Genomic DNA, 20,937 nt, shown 5'->3' on the forward strand with positions numbered 1-20,937 from the left:
GTTCCAGTGCCCAATGACTCTTTCAGTGTAAAACTTTTTTCTGATGTCCAGCCTGAACCTCCCCTGGTGGAGCTTGAGGCCATTCCCTCTCGTCCTGTCCCCTGTCACTTGGGAGAAGAGCCCAGCTCCCTCCTCTCTACCTCCTTTCAGGTAGTTGTAGAGAGCAATGAGGTCTCCCCTCAGCCTCCTCTTCTTCAGGCTAAACAACCCCAGTTCCCTCAGCCGCTCCTCTTGTTCTCCAGCCCCTTCCCCAGCTTCGTTGCTCTTCTCTGGACTCACTCCAGAGCCTCAACATCCTTGTTGTGGTGAGGGGCCCAGAACTGAACACAGGATTCGAGGAGGGGTCTCACCAGTGCCGAGTCCAGAGGGAGAAGAACCTCCCTGGACCTGCTGGCCACGCCGTTTCTGATACAAGCCAAGATGCCATTGGCCTTCTTGGCCACCTGGGCCACTGCTGGTTCATGTTCAGTCGCTGTCAACCAACACCCCCAGGTCCTTGTCCTCCAGGCAGCTTTCTAGCCACTCTTCCCCTAGTCTGTAGCTGCACAGGGTTGTTGTGCCCCAAGTGCAGGACCCGGCATTTGGCCTTGTTAAACCTCATGTCATTGGTCTCGGCCCAGCAGTCCAGCCTGTTCAGATCCCTTTGGAGCCTCCCTACCCTCCAGCAATGTACTTGGAGAGCTGTCTGTATAGTCATGGGTATATCATGGTCAGGAGGCAAACCTGGGAATGTGTTGTGTCTTCCGTAATGTTGGATAGAGGATGAGAAACAGTCCTCAGTTTCTGATGTAATTTTTCAGTGTGCTGTTTGGTGACGTTTTCCTACCAACTTGGACGTGAAGTCCTAATGAAAGCTACTCCTCTCTGAACACTGGAGATGGAATCAGGATGGATTCATCAAGGCTGACTATTTCCCTCTTTCTGTTTTTCTGGTTTCTCGTTTTATTTCTCTGTAGTAATTTGATAATTGACTTTCTCTCTGTTGTCATTATTTTTGAAAACTGCTACTATCTTACTCAAAATTGCATTCTCATAGTCTGGATAGAAATGTAAAATATGGCTAATGCGTTTTCTTGATTGCATTGCACCTTGGAAAGGGTGCAGGGATATTGGATTTCAGACAGAAATGTTAGACCAGAAGTTGATTAATTTGGAGGATTTTGCAGCTCATGTGTTGCAGATGTTGAGAAATGATTAAAACAAACCCAACAAACCCAAACACCACAAACTCACCTCTCCTCCTCCCAACAAGCTGCTGCATCTGAATCATAATTGTATTGTAGATATACTGTACTCATCTAAATGTAGATATACTGTACTCATCTAAATGTATAATTCAGGGGGAAGAATGGTGCTAGTAGGGTTGGTAGCAGTTGTGAAACAAGTGTACTGCTGTAAGGGATAAGACAGCCTTACATGAGATCTGTTGCCTGGTTATTGTATCTTTCCCATATGTGCAAGTAATATCAGACAGGTGATTCAGTTTCATAGAGATCAGGGAGGCCGCTCATGTTCAAAAAGGTCTTTGTAGCTTCTTATTTCAGCTGTTTGACTTGGTCATGTGATGTGGTTAATATATCCTGCAGCGACACATTTTAATGCACATCTGCTGTTAGATAGCACGTACTAAAATAAATGTAACTTCCTGAAGTAACAAAATAGATGGATAGATTCTTATTGTGGTAAAACTGCAGTCGTTTTGGGGAGGATGGATATCCTTTATTTTAATACAAATACCAGATTTAGAGGAAGCAATTATGAACAGAAGCAGGTAGTCTCTGAATGTTTGTGCAAAAACAAACCCACTGAATTCCAGAGAACAGTATGTAATAATATACCTGTTTTTCTATTCCAGATATGAAGTGCATTCCGATCTTTATTATACAGCTATGCTTTTATGAAGCTGCCCTTTTAGCCTACCAATTTTTATTCATCATTGCAATGGCTGGACATTTCTTAGGAATTAAACACTTAGGTTTTTTTCTTTGTGGATTATCATTGTGACTCCCTTTGGTCCTCTTGAATATCCAGTCTATGCTGTCCTGCCTTGTCCTGTTTTGTTTTAGGGAGGAATGGAGTAGGGAATTCAAGGAGAGCTCGCAGAGCACACTGAGAACACCTGTACCAGACAATGAGCTGGGAGTACAACATAAGGATTAACATTTTTCCTTCTGCTTTATTGCAATAAGTTCAAAAGCCAGCACTCTGCTCTGCTTTTTCTCCTAATTATTTGGTACTTTATTACACCTTTCTATTTGTTATTTAATTATGGAATAAGTAAGTGTATAGGTACTGAAATGTATCATGTTTCTAATTGATAATTATTACTGGAAATCAAAATGAAGGCCATGAATCCTACAGTCTGGAGAAACATGACTTCTATCCCTATTGCACCTTTTGCTTCCATTTTCCTCTTTCAGCTTTTATATGACAGAATATTTTTACTTCAACCAATGTTAGGACTTTTGGACGGTTGCAAATTGGGTTTTGCTTTGTTTTTCTTTTCCCTCCACCCCTGTGAATTTTTGAATTCTCTTTTTTCCCCAAGAGGAAGTTAGCTCATTACTGAGTCAATAAGATGACTTCCATTGATACCTTTTTCTGGTGTCAATATCTCTAAATTAGCATAAGTTGCTGATGCTCAAATTACATTAAATTGTACCAGCACAGTGTTTTTCTGATATGGGTGAACTCTAACCTGCTTGGAATTCTGGCAAAACTGCCTTTTATTTCAGTGTGGCCACTATTTCTCTTTTATGGTTTGCCCTTCTCTTGAGGTCTAAAAGATGTAACAAAACGAAATTGAAAGGGTTTTTTCTTGGCTTTGAGCATAGAAAAACTTTGTTTATGCTGTCCTTCAAGGTACCAAATATCAGAACACAGTTCTCTGTTGAACTGCTTGCAAGCCATTATGGCTATATCAAATTTAGTTATTGGGAAGTGTTACATGATCTTGTTCTCTTCTGTTCCAGAGAAGCCTAGAACTCATACCTGAACTCACCTTTTCAGAGTTGAGGAGTGAAGAAAGACTTTTTTTTTTTGGGAGGTGGGAAGAATTTTTTTTTTCAGGATCACTTGCATCTCTGCTGCTTTTGTGCAAGATCAAAGATACAGTACAGTAAAAGGAATATCTCTGGGAATTTCACAGTGTGTGATGTTGTGTAAAGTTTGCTAGTGGGATATTCATAGTCCTCAAAACAAAAATCATTCTACCCATCAGTTATGGAACATGCAGTACCACACACAAAATACAGATATGAGAATTCATTTAATTCTCTTAAATTTCTTCTGCTGTGTTCTTGAATGGCATCAGATTCACCTGAGAAATAGTTTCTTTTATATATCCTATTGCATATTTATTTCTACATTATGATTAGTTTCTGTTCTTTACAAAGCTGAAATTCTCCTTCAAAATCTTACTATGTTGCATTTTGATTATTGCAACAACCCTTATTTTTTTACGTTAATGAAACCAGTTTTGCCTTCCATGTATGTAGCCAAATGTTATTACAAAAGCTGTTTTCCTTGGTGATCCCTTTGATCATGCTGCACTGCTCTTTGCGTTGCTCTAACAACTTCTATTTTGCATCAAACAAACTACAAAGGCTTTTGAAAGGATAGATAAATTATTTATCCCAACTGCACAAATCATTCTGCTGTTGAAGTGGTTCACTCCTGTTCCTGTCTGATCTAGAATACCAGCCTTCATTCTTAACTTGATTATATTTTTTCCCCCAATCTGTGTGCTTTTTTTCCCCTCTGTACAGACCCCTGTTTTCAAAAGAACACTCACCAAAAGTTACAAACCAAACTTGACAGCTGTTAATCATCTTGGGCTCTGAAACCAAGGCCTGATATTAAAAGAGCATACAGCCTCTCTCTCTTTGTGTATGCATATATATTCATATTTAAGTCTCTTCAGGTTGTTATTCAGTTCCTTATTTTAACATTTTGCTGTTTACTTGGGTCTTAAGAGGACAGTACATTCATACTTTTGCAGAGATCTTAAAATATGATATTTGATATGATTTAAGGCCAAACCCAGTTATATAATAAAAATTATTGCCAAAACAAATGAATGTATCATCTTGCTTTTGTGTTCAGTCAGTCACTATGTTTTCAGAATTAATAGATGCAAAAATTCTCTTCTGATGCCATTTTGAGTTGTTTCTTAGCTTTAAAAAATAATAACCAATGCTTAGAATTACTATCTAGGACCTTCTTTTTCATTTTCAGTTACTATCTCTGCTGTTTTGGGAACGAAGTTAATTGTTGTTATCAGAGACCTGTCTGGAATTCATAGTTGTTGGGAAATGGAACACTTGTGGTGGTTCATGGTTGCAGATTTGATAACGGAGATCAGGTACGAGTGGGATGTAGTTGATTGTTTTGCCAGATAGCAGTTTGTGGTTAACAAATTTTATCAGAGGGGAGATAGCCTTCAGAAATTATAGTTAGAATTCTTGAACCAGGAAAGATGTATGAAGGAAAACTGTTTATTTATCTTCATGTTTCAATGGAAACAGGAGAATGATTTCTGTACTGTATGGGATTACTTCATCCTATTTACCCTTGAGAAGGCAGTTATTTTGTAACTTTTAATAAAGCCTTTTTGTAACCTCAAGTAAAACATTCAGTGAGTCTGGTTCAAGGGGTATGAACAAAGATGTTCTGTCCTGATGCAAGTTGTTGGTGTCTGCTTGAAGTTACTAGGTCCCATTTCAACTGTCTCTTAAAGATTAGTCACACTGTTGCTATGTCGCATCATCTTTAAGGTCATGCATCTACAATGCACTTGGCACTGGGAGTAGGTTAGTTTTGTCATTTGTTGATGCATTATCAGTATTTTCAAGGACACTTCTTTTTGAAGTTATTCAAAAGGTTTTCCTCCCCTCTCGTAGGGAGAGGATGTGGGTAAGAGAAAAATGATTTATTTTTGTGTTCATTTTCATCTGATTTTTTTTTTTTTTGCAGTATGTCATAGCTTGGGAACTGAACAACATTTATGAAAAGATTAATGGACCACAGTAGTGAAATATTGCAATTTGGATAATCACTGCAATAATTTGGGTTGCAAGGCATTGCGTGATATGCAAAACTCTATTCAGGATCAAATGTGGAGGCTTTTTGCACTGGGTTGTCAGTGAATATTGTACCGTGAAAGAAGGCATCTCAGTTTCCAGATTGCTCTACTGTAGTTGAGATATTAGACTGTTGTTACTGTTTGTAAAGCATCTAACAGTATCGCTGTTTTGCTTAACTATCACCACTCCAATGAATATCTTGTAATCTGTGTCAAATAAGTGCAAGTTGCTTAACTTGGGGCCTTGGCTATGGTCCAGAAAAGTGTACGTCATGCTCAGGAGAACATGAAATCAGTCTCAAGGCTTGTGTTCTACATAGATGTTCTCTTAATTTTGAGATATTCACATTGGCAAACATAACTGACTAAAAGATGAATAACAGTGCACAGTTGTTATGGAAATTAATAGGTGGGTCTGTTTTTAATAAATAAATAAACAAAGCTGCTGATCCAAAAATTTCATCCAAAAGTCTTAAATGCTGAGCATGACTTCATGAAACAGCGTAAGCTGAGCTGATAGTTTATAGCTATTAGGAGGAGGAAATGAGCCTCTTCCCTGTCCTGCCCTTATTTCTACCTTTGCTCTTTTCCACCATTTACCTCCACTGAGTTCTGTCTCTTCTCATGGCACAATAACTTATTCAGATCAGAAAACCAGCAGAGAAGAAACCTGGCAAAAGAAAGTAGTGTTGGTTTTGGACAGCAGACTTACCTACGTGATGAGATGAGTGCTAGAGTTGGCATAAGGTGGCAAGGAAGCACTACACAGAGAGAAGGCACAGTGCCAGTGGAAGAACATCAAAAGATGGAGGAAGAGGAATTTGGATAGAGGAGAGGGAAACAAGGTTTATACTTCTGTGAGTGGCAAATTATTAAGTCACCTCAGCCATACTGTAAAATCATATCCTTTTGTCAGCACTCTGAAATTTTATTTGCATCTTGACTGCAGCACTTCCTAAAGTAAAAACTTATTCCAATATTAACCCCAAAATTTTCTTTATGCTGTACAGTTCAAAGGAATGGTTGAAAGAACAAACTAAGTGGCATTTGGCTGGTATTACATGTGAGAGCAGTTGCAGAGTGGGGAAAATTCCTGTTACTTCTTAGAAGAATAGAATTTTCTTCTTGCTCATGTCTAAACATACAGCAAAAGATTACAAAATACTACCCTCTCTGAGGATAAATATTATGGAGTTACTCATATAACATAGACTTTATTATAATAAGATCTAATCAAAACAAAAACCAGACCACTACTGCAGTGTTTTGGTAAACACTTTGCATTAAAGACAATGACTTCTTACACAGCAATTTGTTTCTTAGTTCTCCAGTCAGCAGGAGTGCTCTGGAGAGAAATTCCTGCTCCCACACTGCCTGTAACTTAAACAGAAGTATTTAAATGACATTTAATCTCATTTAAATATCATGCAACGGGTTCCAGTCATCTCCTCTCCCTAGAATGCCTCTTTCAATGCAAAATTTCAGTAAAGAATCTTACACTGAGGGTCATCCTTTTACCTTCTGCAGAGCTTGACTGGCTGTTTAAAATCCACATTGATAAATCAGTACAATCCTTCCCATCTCCTCATTTCTGCTCTCCCCAGGGAACTATATGCAGACAAGCTCCACCAATTTCTTTGTTTTAAGTGTAACTTGTGAAGGGTCATTTCATCCAGCCTGGCCGCACCCTCTACATTCCCTCATGAGGGACCACCAGGGTTTGTCATTAGTTTGCACTGCTGGGTGTGGTAGAGGGGTGGAGAAGCATGAATCCTTCCTAATTTGTCTAGGCAGCTTACTCTTGAGCAGCAGACCAGTTACTGGAATAGTTTTCAGATATGAATCTGAGGAAGCTTTGAAGATGGAATATTATTGTCATGGAATATTATTGTCTTCCTAAGGGAAGTGCATGAAGGGAGTGCTTGTCTCAGTGCAAATGCAGTTGTTCAAGGGTGTCCTTTACCTGCACAGTATTTTCTGTAGTAAACAAGAGTTAACATGAATTTAGCAAAATGAAAACAAACAAAACGACTTGGCGTGTTGTTGCATCAGTTTGTCTCACAGTGCTGAATTGTTCCTCAGGCTACATTTATATGAGGAAACTTCAACGTATGCATGTCTTGCTTTGAAAGTCTGCAGACTGCGTTAGAAGCTGGATGTGTGTTTATACAATAGAACATTCATGATGTACGAGAATCATGTCTCTCCATCAGCTCAGCAGGAATAAAGGTGGTGTTATAGATATAGCCATCATTCACGGCGAAAGGCAATGGAGACTGCTATTTATTGTGTTTAACAAAACTGAGGGGAATAGTTCAGGGCGTCTTGGCTGCAAATCCCAAAGCATAACCTGTGGTAACAGTGAGAAAATGTAACTTCCTCCTCCTCTTGTTACTCCATAAGCTGCACAAGTAAGGGTCAGATGAAAGGTAATTTTCAAATGGACATTGTAGACAGAACAGAAACTTGGGTTTCAGCTTTGTAATGTCAGATGTTCCCCAGAGATGTGCTGCTTTGCTCTGCACTGATATTTCCAGGATTAGGACTCTACCTGGAAAAATTAAAGCTGTGATTTTTTGAGAGAACATTTCTAATGATAGTCGTATATCCTGCAATCATATTTTTATTAGAATTTCTCAGCACCCATGTGTTTAATCAAGTCGTATCTTTAACTCTCATTACCATGTGTACAGTCCATATTTGCAATGGGGAAATTGCAATTTCAGGAGCAGCTGTGTAGATAAAGAGTATTTACCAGGCAGCAGGTAGTTTATACACTTTCTACACTCGTCACTGTCAGTGTTTGTACATTCCAGCTCCCAAGCAGATTCAAACTTACAATGCTTGACTGAAATGACTGCTTCAAAAGTTTTGTTCTGCTTGCTTGTATGTATTTTTGGTTTTGATATTTGGTGGGTTGGTTTGTTTTGGTTTTAGTTTGCTGAAGAGAGGCTTCAGAGATGCTCAGTAAGAGCAGAATTGTATGTTTATGTGCAGCATTTTATGTGCGTGACTTTCACTGGTCGTTTCAGAAGAGTAGAAATAGTAGCTTTACTCTGAGTGTTCCTGGTGAAATTGTACCTCTCTTAGACAGTGGCTTTTGTTGTTTTTGTGAAACCAAATTCATAGCATGGGGTGCATATATGAGGTAAGCATGCTCTCAGAATACTCCATAAGGAGCAAACTACTGAGATTGCATACACTTAAAATGTGTATGCAATATTCCTACTTAATTTCAGGTTTTTATGGTGAGTAAAATTTGCAGAAACAACATATGCTAAGTAATCTTTCCACACTTAGCCAAAATTGTATTGGAGATTCTGGTTCTCTGCAAAACACTTTAATCTTTTACTCTCTCCATAAACCTGGAGTAACTTTGCTAGGCAGCAGAGCTGTTCTACTCCCGATGACTCAGAGACTAATGGATAACTTGATATTCTTACAGCAATTAATCTGTTTTGAAAACAAAGCTGTGGACTGTTTATTGCTTTTAATGTGATTTTCTTAAAACCAGCGGGGAATATAGCATATCTGAAAATGACAGTGGTAACAGTTGGTTTTGTTGGTTTGGGGTTTTTTTTGTTTGTTTGTTGGTTTGGGTTTTTTTTAAGCTTTACACCTTTTCTTATATTCTTGTCTTTTTACTGGAAACTTGTTGCATAGGTGTTTATTTCACCAAGAAAGTATCTGTGAGCATAAATGTATATTTCTAAGTCATCAGAATGGATAGAAAAGGAGAAGCTCCTGTAAATATGAATCGTAGGAGAAATAAAGGTAGTGTTTTTCTTTTAGCTTTGTTAGTTGTAATTAAGAAAATAAATTGAACTGAATTGTTTCAACTAAGGTTCGGCTGCTTGTTGGTCATCACAGTCAAACACAGACCAAAAACAAGCCAAGGGCTGTTTTACACTGAGTGAAGGAGGGAAAACAGAGGCAGGCAGGCAGACATTCAGAGTCTTTTACTTCTTGGCATACCAATGTTTTAGCAAAAAATTAGTTGTATTTATCTGATTTTTTTTTTTTTAACAGCTTGGCAAAACAGATTTTGACTTTTAGTAGGGGAAGCAGTCACATTAGCTTATCAGGAGGAAGACAGTAATCAAGATATGGGTGTAGACATCACAAAATACTTCTATTTAATCACAGATTTTGCATTTCTCCCTGAAGGCAGTTAAAGTGTATTGGCAAAGGTTGTGTTAAAACAAAACTTGAAGAAAACAACAAAAACACCAACCGAAATCTTAAAACATTCTAATTGTGGGTTTTCTTCCTTAGGCAGAATGCAGCTTGAATTGAAGATTTTCTGTTCCACTGAACTCCTTAAAGCCCATGACTTCCAATGGTTGAAGATTCTTCACTCCATTGGGCTTTTCCTTATTTAAATATTTAGATTAGATGTTTCAGTTCCTTTTGCTACTGCTTTGCATAATAGCTTCATCTTAACTATTCTTTAGAAGGAAGCTTTTTTTGTTGTTTTTTATCCTTTTGCTGTCGTATTTTGGATCCTTTGAGAAATCTTTAATCAACTACATTTTCATTTTAAAATTACTCTGATCAAAGCTGTATGAATCTCAAAGATTAGCATAAGATGAAAAGGAATTCTGGCCACATACGAAGATATTTTTAAGGCTCAAAACCTTACTTCAAAGGACTTTGCCATGCAGACAGATGCTTTTGCAATAATTACTTTAGTAGTAGGTTTTCAGTGTGTGGGGAGACTAACTAAAAGCATGAGTGTGAACAAGACAATTGCAGAACTCGCAGTGACCTTCAGTCCTGAACCAAGTCAATAGTGGCAGGCACTGTTCTTGAGCAGGGTTGTCCAGAGTTGCTAAATAGTTTATCTGCTTTTCCCTGAAAGATTAAGTAACTGTCAGAGTAAGTCGCATCTTTGGCCTAAATAAATTTTTTAAAAAAGCAAACCAACAAACTGACAGAAAAACCCTTCTAGAAATGGCAAAACTGGTGCACTGGGGTCTGCTGTGCAATCTAACAACGAGCAGTGTTTTTCCTTAACTATTAGGTTCTTTTTTGAAGGTAGCTTGCAATTCAGATCTAATTTTTATAGTAGTAGTGTAGATTTGTAGTCTAAAGGTAATTTTTTCAATGAATGGACTCACTGGCTCCAGTCGTACAGGATTCCTTAGTGGTTCACTGAAACCTTTATTTCTCCAACTGTGTTAATGGTGTTCACCAGGGAGTCTTTCTGCCACAGATTTATGAACTGAATTTTGTCTCTGCTAGGGCATGCACACACAACTCAACACATTTCAGTTTGAAAACCATATTTGCAATCTTCTGGTAAAGCAGACAAACATCTAAAGGGTCTAATGAATACTCTTTTAGATGTTCATGGAAGACTATTTTATAAGTGCAAGATGTTCTAAAACTTAGTGATAAGAAGGTCCTGCCTATTTTTAAGAACTGTATTTCTCAAAACAGATTTTTCTCTTGTTTCTTAAGAATGCTTAGTCAAGCTGAAGTGCACTGGCCTGATTAATGGAGAAATGACAGAATCCCTCTCTTGGCATATTTTTTTTTTACTTGTATAAACTAAAGTGCATTATTTCAGTCTCTGAATTGGTATGCTCTTGTTTTGTGAAGTGCTTTTTATGCTGTGAAGCATGTTATAGGATTAGAATGCTTTGAGGACAGGCCCTGAAGGCATTTTGTCTAACCAATTTAAGTGAAGCTGACTTTTAAAACGGTGTTAGCATATCCCCTCATAAACAAACATACACAGATGGTATTTGAAATCAAGGCTTCTTGGGCTTACAGCTGCAGTGTTCTCAGAAGTCTCTTGACCATTTTATACAACATGTGTATTGTTCGTTTGATGTGCTTGACATGTGAGGAGAAACTGTCCAACGTGATCAAGTTGTGCTCAGAGGTGTGTCCTCTGAACGTCAGACTGAAGAAGACTTGCAAAAATGAATGCATGTTCATGTGAATTGGGTAATTGTTCATAGTTTCAGAAATCATCAGGTAAGACAGGCAGTTGTCAAATAAAATGGTATGGTCTTTTCATATGTTTCTGAATATAGAAAGGGAGAGGGCAGCAGCAAAGTCTGATCAAGCCTAGTATCAAATCTTGAGACATGGTCAGGCGTAGATGCCTAGGCGAGAGTACAAAACAGAAATAACCTGTCACAATCTTTCACCATAATACTGTCCCAGTAGCTAAGAACCCGAGTCTGAGAAGCTTTCTTAGTAGCAGCATCTTGTGACAAATGCTTCCACTGTATATAACAAAGATCATACTTGATGTGAAGAATTATCTGCTTTTCTTTGCTCTGAATCTGCCACCATCTGGTTTAATCGAATGCCTTGGCTTTTTTTCTCTCCAGTTGAATGCAGTGAAAAATCATTCCCTATTTGCTTTTTCTGACTCATATGGTTTGTAGATCCTTACCACACCTGTTCTGATTTCTCTTCTCTGAAATGTCTTGTCTGCTTAACTGTTCTTTGCTTGAAAGCTGTTTGATGCCTCTTGTCAACACTTTTTGCTTTCAGTGAACTCTGTCCCATCCTACTATGATGGAGATGGGGGGAGTGGTACTGCACATAGCACTCAATGTTCAAATATCACATTTTCTTCTAGAATAATTGAACATCTGGAAGTATCAATAACTTTGTTCAAGCAATTTTCCAGGAATTGAGGGGTTTGGAAACTACTAGGGGCTCTTGTATTATGAGCAAACTATGACAAAATATAGAAGGGGCTGCATAACTGGTGGCAGGATAGCATCTCTGGCTCTGCTTCAGTTGCTCTTGAAAAGTGGAGAAAAAGTGAGAGAAATTGGGTGTTTGGGATATTGGTGAACTTTAAGTATCCATATAAGGACTGTCTGCTATTTGACTAAGCTTATTCTAAAGACATCATTATCTGATAAACAACTTTTAGGAAAACAAATGCTTGTAAAGCAACATCCGTCATACAATCTGCCTTTAAAAACAGTTAATTCTTTCAAACTCTGTAAAGTTATTCTTGGTTGTGCTGCTTCCCTTTGGGTGAAAATATCCTTCCTTTCCCTCCTCTGCCTGTCCTGCTTCCTCCTCGGTTTCCTCTTCCTTGTCTCCCATACACTCTTTTTGTGAGATCGATCCTGTATTGCAGACAGGGACCCTAACACTTCCTCCCTGTTTTCAGGAATTTTTCACCACCTTTGTCCTAAGGTGAACATCAAACACAATGTGCCTGGCTCCGCAGCCACTGAAATGCCCTGAGCTATGTTAGGCAATGGCATTCTTCCACTTTCTCAGCTTGTTACAATGAGGGGTGCAGGCAGGGGAGCTCTTTCACTAAACAATAGCCCCAAAAGTGGAACTTGAACAACACGAGCAACAAACTCCTTGCCAGACAGGAAAAGCAACAACATCAGGGAACAGGAAAAAAAAGAGCGAAAGAAAAAAATAAAAGCCGTGCTGTGCATTGTGGCAGCGTAATGTAAAATTCTAGGATGGTTTGGGTTGGAAGTGACCTCAAAGTTCATCAAGCCATGGACCAGGATGCTCAAAGCCCCATCCTTGAGCACCTCCAGGGATGGGGCAGCCATGGGTTCTGTGGGCAACCTGTGCCAGTGCCATCCTGCCCTTGCAGAAACCTTGCAGTGTTCCTGCGCTTATCGGGAGGAGCGCTGCCTGCACAATGTGGGTGTCTGGATGTTGGACACAACTGCTGTGCCATTTGGGACTGTGGTTCGGTGCCATTAAGGATGGGATGTGGTCCAGAGGTACCTGGACAGGCTGGAGAAGTGGGCCTGTGGGAACCTCATGAGGTCCTACGCGTGGGATGGGGCAATCCCCGAATTCAGTACATGATGGGGGATGACATGATTGAGAGCTGCCCTGCAGAGAAGGACTTAAGGTGTTGGTGGATGAGAAGCTCAACATGAGCCAGCAATGTGCTCTGGCAGCCCAGAAGGCCAATGGTGTCCTGGGCTGCGTTGATAGGAATGGTTGGACTCGATGATCCGGTGGGTCTCTTCCAACCTGGTTATTCTGTGATTCTGTGAAAAGCAGCGTGGCCAGCAGAGTGAGGGAGGGGATTCTGCCCCCCTGTTCCTCTCTTGTGAGACCTCACCTGGAGTGTTGTGTCCAGTTCTGAAATCCTTAACCTAAGAAGGAGATGGAGCTGATGGAATGGGTCCAGAGGAGGCTACAAGGATGATCCGAGGGCTGGAGCACCTTCCCTGAGAGGCCCAGCTGAGAGAGTTGGGGGTGTTCAGCGTGGAGAAGAGAAGGCTCCAAGGAGACGTTAGAGTGACCTTCCAGTGCCTGAAGGGGCTACGAGAAAGCTGAGGAGGGACTGTTCACAAAGGCTTGTGGTGACAGGACTAGGAGCAATAGATATAAACTGGAGAGGGGCAGACTTAGACTGGACATAAGGAGGAATTTCTTCACCATGAGGGTGGTGAGGCGCTGGCCCAGGCTGCCCAGGGAAGCTGTGGCTGCCCCATCCCTGGGGGTGCCCAGGGTCAGGCTGGATGGGCCTGGGGCAGCCTGACCCAGCGGGAGGTGTCCCCGCTCAGGGCGGGGCGGTTGGAACCGGGTGCTGTTTGAGGTCCCTTCCCCCCAGCCGCTCTGGTGCTCGGCAGCCCGGCCCCCGGCTCGGGTCCCCGTGGGCGGAGCCGCCGCGCTCGGCGCTGCCTCAGGGAGGCTTTGTGTGCGCCGGGTTGTGCTCGCTCGGAGTCAGCTGCGACCCCCGAATCCGCTCCTCCTGCCGCCACCATGGTGGCCAAGGATTATCCCTTCTATCTCTCCGTCAAGAGGGCGAATTGTGCCTTGGAAGTGCAGGCAGTGACCAGCCCGGCTAAGGAGACGGAGGTACTTCCAGCGCTGCTGATGCGGTTGCGGCTTGATTTTTCTTTATAGAGTGATCTGTGTTGCTTTGGAGAAAAGTCATATCTTTTGAAAACGCTTCTGTGTACGGATCCCTGGTTTGTTTAGGCATCCTGTCCTGCCGTTTCTAGATGCTGAGCTCCCTGTGGAGTAAGGCGAGCGACAAACAACCTAGGGTTTTATCATCTTTCGCTTCAAGGCGTGAATCTTTTAAGTGGCTAATTGAGAAATACCTTGTTTAGATATATAGTTTAAAGTAACTTAAATGTGTTTTATTCCAGGGCTAACTGTTACTTAGGAATTGTTAAACTTAGGCAGGAACTGGGAGGGAATCTGGAAAACGCTGTCTTAAAGCATTATCTGTCTTTTTTTTTTCATTAGTAATAAACCAAGAAATTTATCTGGTAGTCGGTTGACTGAAAACTCTGCCCTGACTGCAGGTTGACTGCTGTTTCTTAAAAAGTGCGAAGTCTTTTTAAGTGATGTTAAAAATCTTATTCAGTAATTCAAACTCAATGTATTAAGTTGCAAAATTATCATAAATGGTGGAACGTTTTGGGAACAAGTGCTTGTGAAAGACCTAAATATTTGATATTTTAGGTTAATGTTGCTTTGTGTGCTTGTTTGGAAAGAGAACAGTGACCTGAAGGATTCTGTCCAGCTGTGCTGGACGAAGGATAAAATTTCTCTCTGTAAGTTTTTATCAAATATTTAGCTTCTTCGTTAGCCTTATTTGCTGAGTAACTTGAAGACAACTTATTAAACTGGGTGCATTTAATACAAGTACATCAAAGATTAATTGCCTCTGGTAGTTGAATGGATCTAAAGTAAAAGTAACATAAGCTAAGTGACCCTATTTAATCGTGTTGCTTAAGCTAAGAACTGATATGAAGAAGCTGCCCTCTTGCTTTTCAATGTACTTTTACATAAAGGTATTTAATTATTGTAGTTAATAAAAGTGGTTTGTGTTTTTCTTTCCAACTCTGTGTTTTGGAACAGTAGGACCCTGAGTGTTTGTGCGTGTGTATGTATCTGTGCAAAACATGAGTTAAGTACCAGGCGGCTCTCTTAAGGGTACTCATTTTACTAACTATAATACTGAGGAAATAGACTTTTAGCCTTTAGTGGAGGGAGGTTTTTTTGTGAATGAATAGAGTTGTCAAATCTGAAGAGTTGAGTGTTGCTCTCTCACAGCTAGGAAGGGCAGCTTGATTATAGTCAAATTTCAAAGAATAAAAGTCTCAATGAAAGCTTAGAGCACAAGGAAGTATCTAATAACAGAGGTGATCAATCAAATTACAGTGTGCAAATTGTGGGTTTGGATTTATAGTCTTTTGGTTTGTGTTTTATATTAATAACAAAACACACCTTATGTTTTCAGGCTGTTTCCTGACATTATGATGGACTTACAGTGTTCTGAAAAAGAAACTCTTAAGCACTGTACTGTTTATCTTAGGGGGGTATAGAAAGACCACCTGCCACACCAAAATTTGATTAAGAGTAGAAATAAGAACTACTCCTTGGGATATATGTGTGCAGTCTGCTTCTTTGAAGTCTGTCAGTTTGGTGGGGGAAGGGGAACCCACTTTCTTTTCAAGCTCTAATGTTAAGCTGCTGTTCTAGCCTTTAGTATTTAAAAGCTGAAATAAAGCTGTTGGGCGCCTTCTATCAAAATTTTATGTTACTGCACCAGAAAGCTAGCTTGCTGTGTGGGGATTATGGATTTCTGGCTTTGCAAACCTGAATTTCATTTTAGCGATCAACATGTGAAGGTAGTTGATTTATTTGATAAACTAACTTGTGCATAAATGCTGATATATGTGGAATAGAACAGATTTTCTGCTGCATACATGTTGTGTTTTGTTTTTAAATTGGAAGTCATGATTATAAAGTATTTCCTTTGACTTTATTAAACAATAATATTTTAGTGTTTGTTTTGAACAAATACAAAATACAATCTGAAAGATCAAGTACAATAGTACTTACGTGGGATGAAAATCAGCAGAAATCTTAGGCATATACTGTACATTTGAAATTTTCCTAAATTTCCAGCTGGAGGTGTCTAGGTAACAAGCTGAAGGTTATGGGCAATAGATTAGTTCTTATTCTTGGGCTTCACTCAGAGCCAGCAGAGCAGCGGTGGAAAACTGAGAAACAAGTCAGTTGCTCAGGAAAGAACAAAGGTTTTCTACTCTGCAGTTCTTTATTTAAAGCACACCAGCTCCCTTGGCATAAACTCCACAGAACTTGCACAGGCACAAAACAATAACAAATGTACCAAATGTATGTGAATGATAAAAATCTGGGTTCTGAGAAAAGGCCAGTGCACCTCTAGTCTAAGTACAATAATCCTTCTAAATGCACTTTGAGGGCCACAAAACACTACAGTGCCTGGAGAACGAGTTAACCTAGGAAATACTATACAGCCTTTACTTGCATGAGTGCATATCCCACATAAAATACTGTAGTACAAGTCTAGGGGTAAACAGAACAGAGGTGTTTGGGTCATTCCGGATTTCTTATAGTACAAAAATAGAGACAATTAGTAAAATGTGAAATTTGATTGCTTGAAGATACAAAAAGCCCTCTGTGTTTGCCAGTGATGGACACCATATTCTGTGTTTCGCTGGTTAAAGCGACTCTCTTATGATCGCCTCCAAAGGGAATAAAGTGAAGCAAAGCCAGGGAATGGGCAGCAGGTTAGAAAGAGGTTGCACAATCACTGATTGAGGTGTAAGGTCTGAACATGAAGTCATGGGAAGGAAGACATGAATTCCTCAGAGTAAGGATGTTCTGCTGTACAGGGTCTAATACAGTGCCTGGATTTAGGCTCTAAAAACTACAACGGCAGTGTAGAATTCCTTTGTGTCTCCAAGGTGCTATAGGTCTGCTTACATTTCTAAATACTGCAGCAATGTTAGACCTAGGAATTGGGGCTGTTTGTAATCTGTCTTTTGTTGTCTCCTGATATGCTCTCTGTTTTGATGTGCAGGAGGTCTAGGCTGCCTCGTGCTCAGGGATGTGTATAATTCGCATAGGGAGTGCAGGAAAACTAAGCTGAAGGGTAACCTCGGGCCTTTGGGCCATGGCACATCATTAACATGAGAACCAGGCATGGAGCCAGAGGGAGAAAGGCCAAAAGATTGAGATAAACTGCAAGTCATTGATTTTCTTTGATCTTCATAAATGTATGTATTTCATTTTTAATGAAATATTAGCAAGCTGCACTTGTAATATATTTCAGGTAAGGTCATATGCAGTGTAACCACAGTAAGCTAAACATGGAAATGTGTCAAACCCCCACACATGAAGTGGTTGATCTGTTTTGCGTAATGGCAGTTTGGAACAAATAGCTTGTCTTTATTTTTCCATTCAGTAACTCACTGTAGGATGTCTGCTTGTTAATTGGCACTCCAGCTTCACATCTACTTTGTTCAAGAATGGAAAAGGTCCTTCTTGGGTAGTCTGTACAAGCAGCTTCTAGTAAGAAGAAATGCAGAATTTAATCATCTCTACATTAGTTTTCTGGGGCTTTCAGAGTTTCTGTAACTTGTGTTAATTCACCTCAGTGTGAGGTTTTCCTAATAATTGGCCTTCATTTCCTGACTGCTGGTAGAGGTATTGATTTCTTGATATTGCAGATAGATGAACGATCAGCCAAGATCGCTGGATGCAGCTTGTCCTTATGCTACTGACACTTTAGTGGTTCTGTCTTGCATATGGCAAATGAAATCTGAGGTCTTAAGAGTGGTGACTAATAAGGGCAGCCGATTTGTGGCAAGGAGCCAGTCTTTGATGAAGACACGATGCAGTAGCATGTTGCAAATTTCAACTGATTTTCTTCGACTGAGAGTACTTCGCTACTTCTCTATGTGGCTTTTTGTTGTACCCTGACTATCATGTATGTCCTCTTTTTTAACAGTGTGATTACAACAAAATGTTTCTCAATTTTGCTTTTTTTGCTTGCATGTTTTGCAAAGGCAGGTGGGGGAGGAATAACACACCTCACCCTGCTCCCATCAGAGAGCGCAGGTGATGAGTGGAACCTATTGAGTCGAAGGAAAGTTGTATCATTGATACACACAATTCATTGACTGATCAAGTTGCCTTTATGTATCAGTTTGCTTAAGCAGCTTAAAAAAATTCTCTTGATACTGGCAGTTCTACTAGTGGGATGCCTCTCCCAGGTTTTAGGGTGGATTTGTGTGGATTACAGTTAACCTTGTGCAACAGTGAATTATGCTTAGAACTTCTTTAGAGTCACTTACTTTGTTTTTCTTGACCCTTAGCCTCAGCTCTAGAAGACTGAACATTCTAGAAATTCCCAATTGAAAAATTTGTAATATACTATGAAGTAAAGGCAAAATCTCTCCTGATTAAAGTATTAAAAAATGAAATCTTTCTTAGCACCAGTAACAATTGAGAATGTTGTTCTAGTTTTAGATTTGCTTCTCTCTGAAGGTGCAAAAAATGCCTGAGCTGTCTGGCTTAATTTATTTTTAGAGTGTTTGCTATATTAAGAGGTTGTGTTGTTATACAATTGTTTTTTCTACTTTAACATTTTTGTTTGTTTTATTTGGGTTGTTTTATTCTTCTGGAAGTTAAATACTGATAACATACCATGGAACAGAGCTTAATTTTTTTTTTTTCTATTAAACTCTAGGTTTTGGGGGCATTTATTAGAACTGTTTAATCTTAGGCCAATTTAACTAGTAGCAGACTAATAAAAATAATAAAGTTGGGCTTTCTGCCATGACAAATGTTGACTTACCCTTATAAAGTTGACTAGAAACTAATAACCTTTTAAGTTATAGGAGTATGGAAATTCAGGCAGTTGCATGAAGTCTGAAACAGGGTGGTTCTGTTTTAGTTTGCTGGCACTATTTGTGAATTAGGTCTGCAACAAAGGTTACTGTACTGTTTCAATTTATAGTGTCTTCCGTTTACTACACTGTTCACTTTTTTTGAGACTAATCTAGGTTAAAATATTTTGCACTAATGAATGGTCCCATAGCATGGAATGAATGCTTTGGATATCTGTTTGTCTTGATTCACAAGTAGAATGTGTATCAAAAGAGAGGGGAGAAAACCCAAACCAGAGTATTTTTTTATAAAATGACAAGAAAATGAGCAACACCAAATCCAGAATTACTACAGTGAATAATTATCTCAGAACTTGTTGAACTCCAGTAAGTTAAGATGTTTTTAACAAGCGTTGAAAATTTCCTTTGGTTGCCGATTACATGGTTTTGTATGTGGACTGAGAGAAGGTTCGTTTGCCTTTGAAAGTGAATGGGGTACATTCTAATATTCTAAAATACTAATTTCCTGTAGCAATTTTCACACAGCACTTACTTTCTGGGTTGCCTTAAAAATCTCTGCAAGTTCCTTTTGTTGAGTTTGTTTTTAAATACAATCAGAAAAACCAACACAATTTGCTCAGGGTAAGGCTGCACGTGGGTTGAAGACACGAGTGTAATGACCCCTCAGGGAAATATTTTCCCTTGTTTGTCAAATTCAACACCGGTTCTCTGACATGGAGACTGTTGTTGAAGCTGCTGATAAGAGATGGGAGAGTCAGATGGAAAAATAATCATACCAGCAGTGAACATGCGTTTGCTTTTACTGTTCACTGGGAGGAAAATAGTGGCTAAGCTGGTCCAGAGCATAGAGAGAAAGAATTTTGAAGTGAAGTACTGAAGCAAATGAAGACCTTTTATATGGCACCTTGACCACTCTGTGCTCTTCCAGATGTGTTATCCCAGTCATTGGTTCTGCTGTGCTGTGGGCAATACAAAGGGAACCTGGCCTACTTCTTTTTGTTCCCATTCCTGCTGTTTGTTAGAAAATTAAAACCAATCTTTTGCTAGAGTAATTCATCCATCAAAGTGTGATAATTAAGCTGAGTGGCCTTGTTGAACAGCAATGTGTAGAAACCTAATCAATGTTATTAAATGAATTAACTCACTGACACTCTGATCTGAACTTTGGGAAAATTCCATTCTTGGATACACTAGTAAAAGAATTGTTTTATTTTGTGGATGAAGAGCATGAGAAAGCTGCTTCCCCTAAATTGCCTCTCAGAAGCTTTTCATAACTGTGTAGTGTGTTTTTTTATATCTGACTAGTAGATGCTGGTTTCACTAGGGAAGAAATAAAAATAACATCAACTTAGGTGTCAACTAAATGTCAACATTTCAACTAATGTAAGTACCTAATTCTTCAAAGGATCTTCTGCTTTAACATTTTTCCATGACTGTTGAAGGCTTAGCTTGCCCCAGGAGTGGGTGCTGTGTGCAAAGATTCAGGCTTTTATGTGGTAATCTGCATATGTTAGAGCCAAATATAATGATTAAAATGTTACCTTTTTGCCAAGATGACGTCATTTTGTAGTGACCGTATCACAGTTTTAAAAAGTAGCACCTCATTCAGTTGTGCAGGGCAAAAAGACTCAAGTTTTACTGAAGAGGAAGATGACAGAAATAACTCGGAAGAGTATGGCTTGCTGTTAGCAATACAGCTGTAGCTGCTTACTGTTCCACTTCTCAGATGTCCAGCAGCAGCGGACTTAATTTTTGGAGACCTATACATTAAAAGCTAGAGCTTTCCTTTCTTTACTTGGCAGTCTAAACCATTAGCTGAGAGTTTAATACGTAGAAGATCCTAGAAATACAATTGTGTGTGTATATAGATAGCATATACATATGGAGAGAGAAGATCTGTGGAATAAACTACACTGAAGAAGCAATCTAGGTCACTGTGTCCTTCATGCCAAATTAGAAGGATGGTGAGACAGGGCGTCTTTGAAACTTTTTACCTGATAGTTTCCTGTCCTAAATTGTTGATGATCAGTGATGATGTCATTGTGGTTACTCTCATCTTTCATGCTACAAATTCCCCAGAAAAGCCTGCAATGAAAATCTACTCTCTGAGACGGACGTATGAGTTGTTTGGTATGTCTACTGCCTGCTTTCCAGAACCATCCAGATTTTGGGCACAAATTTGCTTCTTTT

General features: G+C 39.5%; 1 protein-coding gene across 3 annotated transcripts in view; it reads left to right on the forward strand.

The window, feature by feature from the left end:
- ARHGEF3 (Rho guanine nucleotide exchange factor 3) overlaps nt 1-20,937 on the forward strand; it is a 96,709-nt gene that overhangs the window by 54,869 nt on the left and 20,903 nt on the right. Inside the window, exon 1 of one of the 3 annotated variants that reach the window (XM_069865929.1) lies at nt 13,754-13,909. The exons of the other annotated variants lie outside the window; for them this stretch is intronic. Coding sequence (XP_069722030.1) covers nt 13,814-13,909 — 96 coding nt within the window. The 5' untranslated portion in view covers nt 13,754-13,813. Of the gene's footprint in view, nt 1-13,753; nt 13,910-20,937 lie in introns of those variants that run through there. 3 annotated transcript variants of the gene reach the window in all.

The sequence above is a fragment of the Phaenicophaeus curvirostris genome, chromosome 11 (genome assembly GCF_032191515.1).
Source record: "Phaenicophaeus curvirostris isolate KB17595 chromosome 11, BPBGC_Pcur_1.0, whole genome shotgun sequence".
Taxonomy (NCBI): Eukaryota; Metazoa; Chordata; class Aves; order Cuculiformes; family Cuculidae; genus Phaenicophaeus; species Phaenicophaeus curvirostris.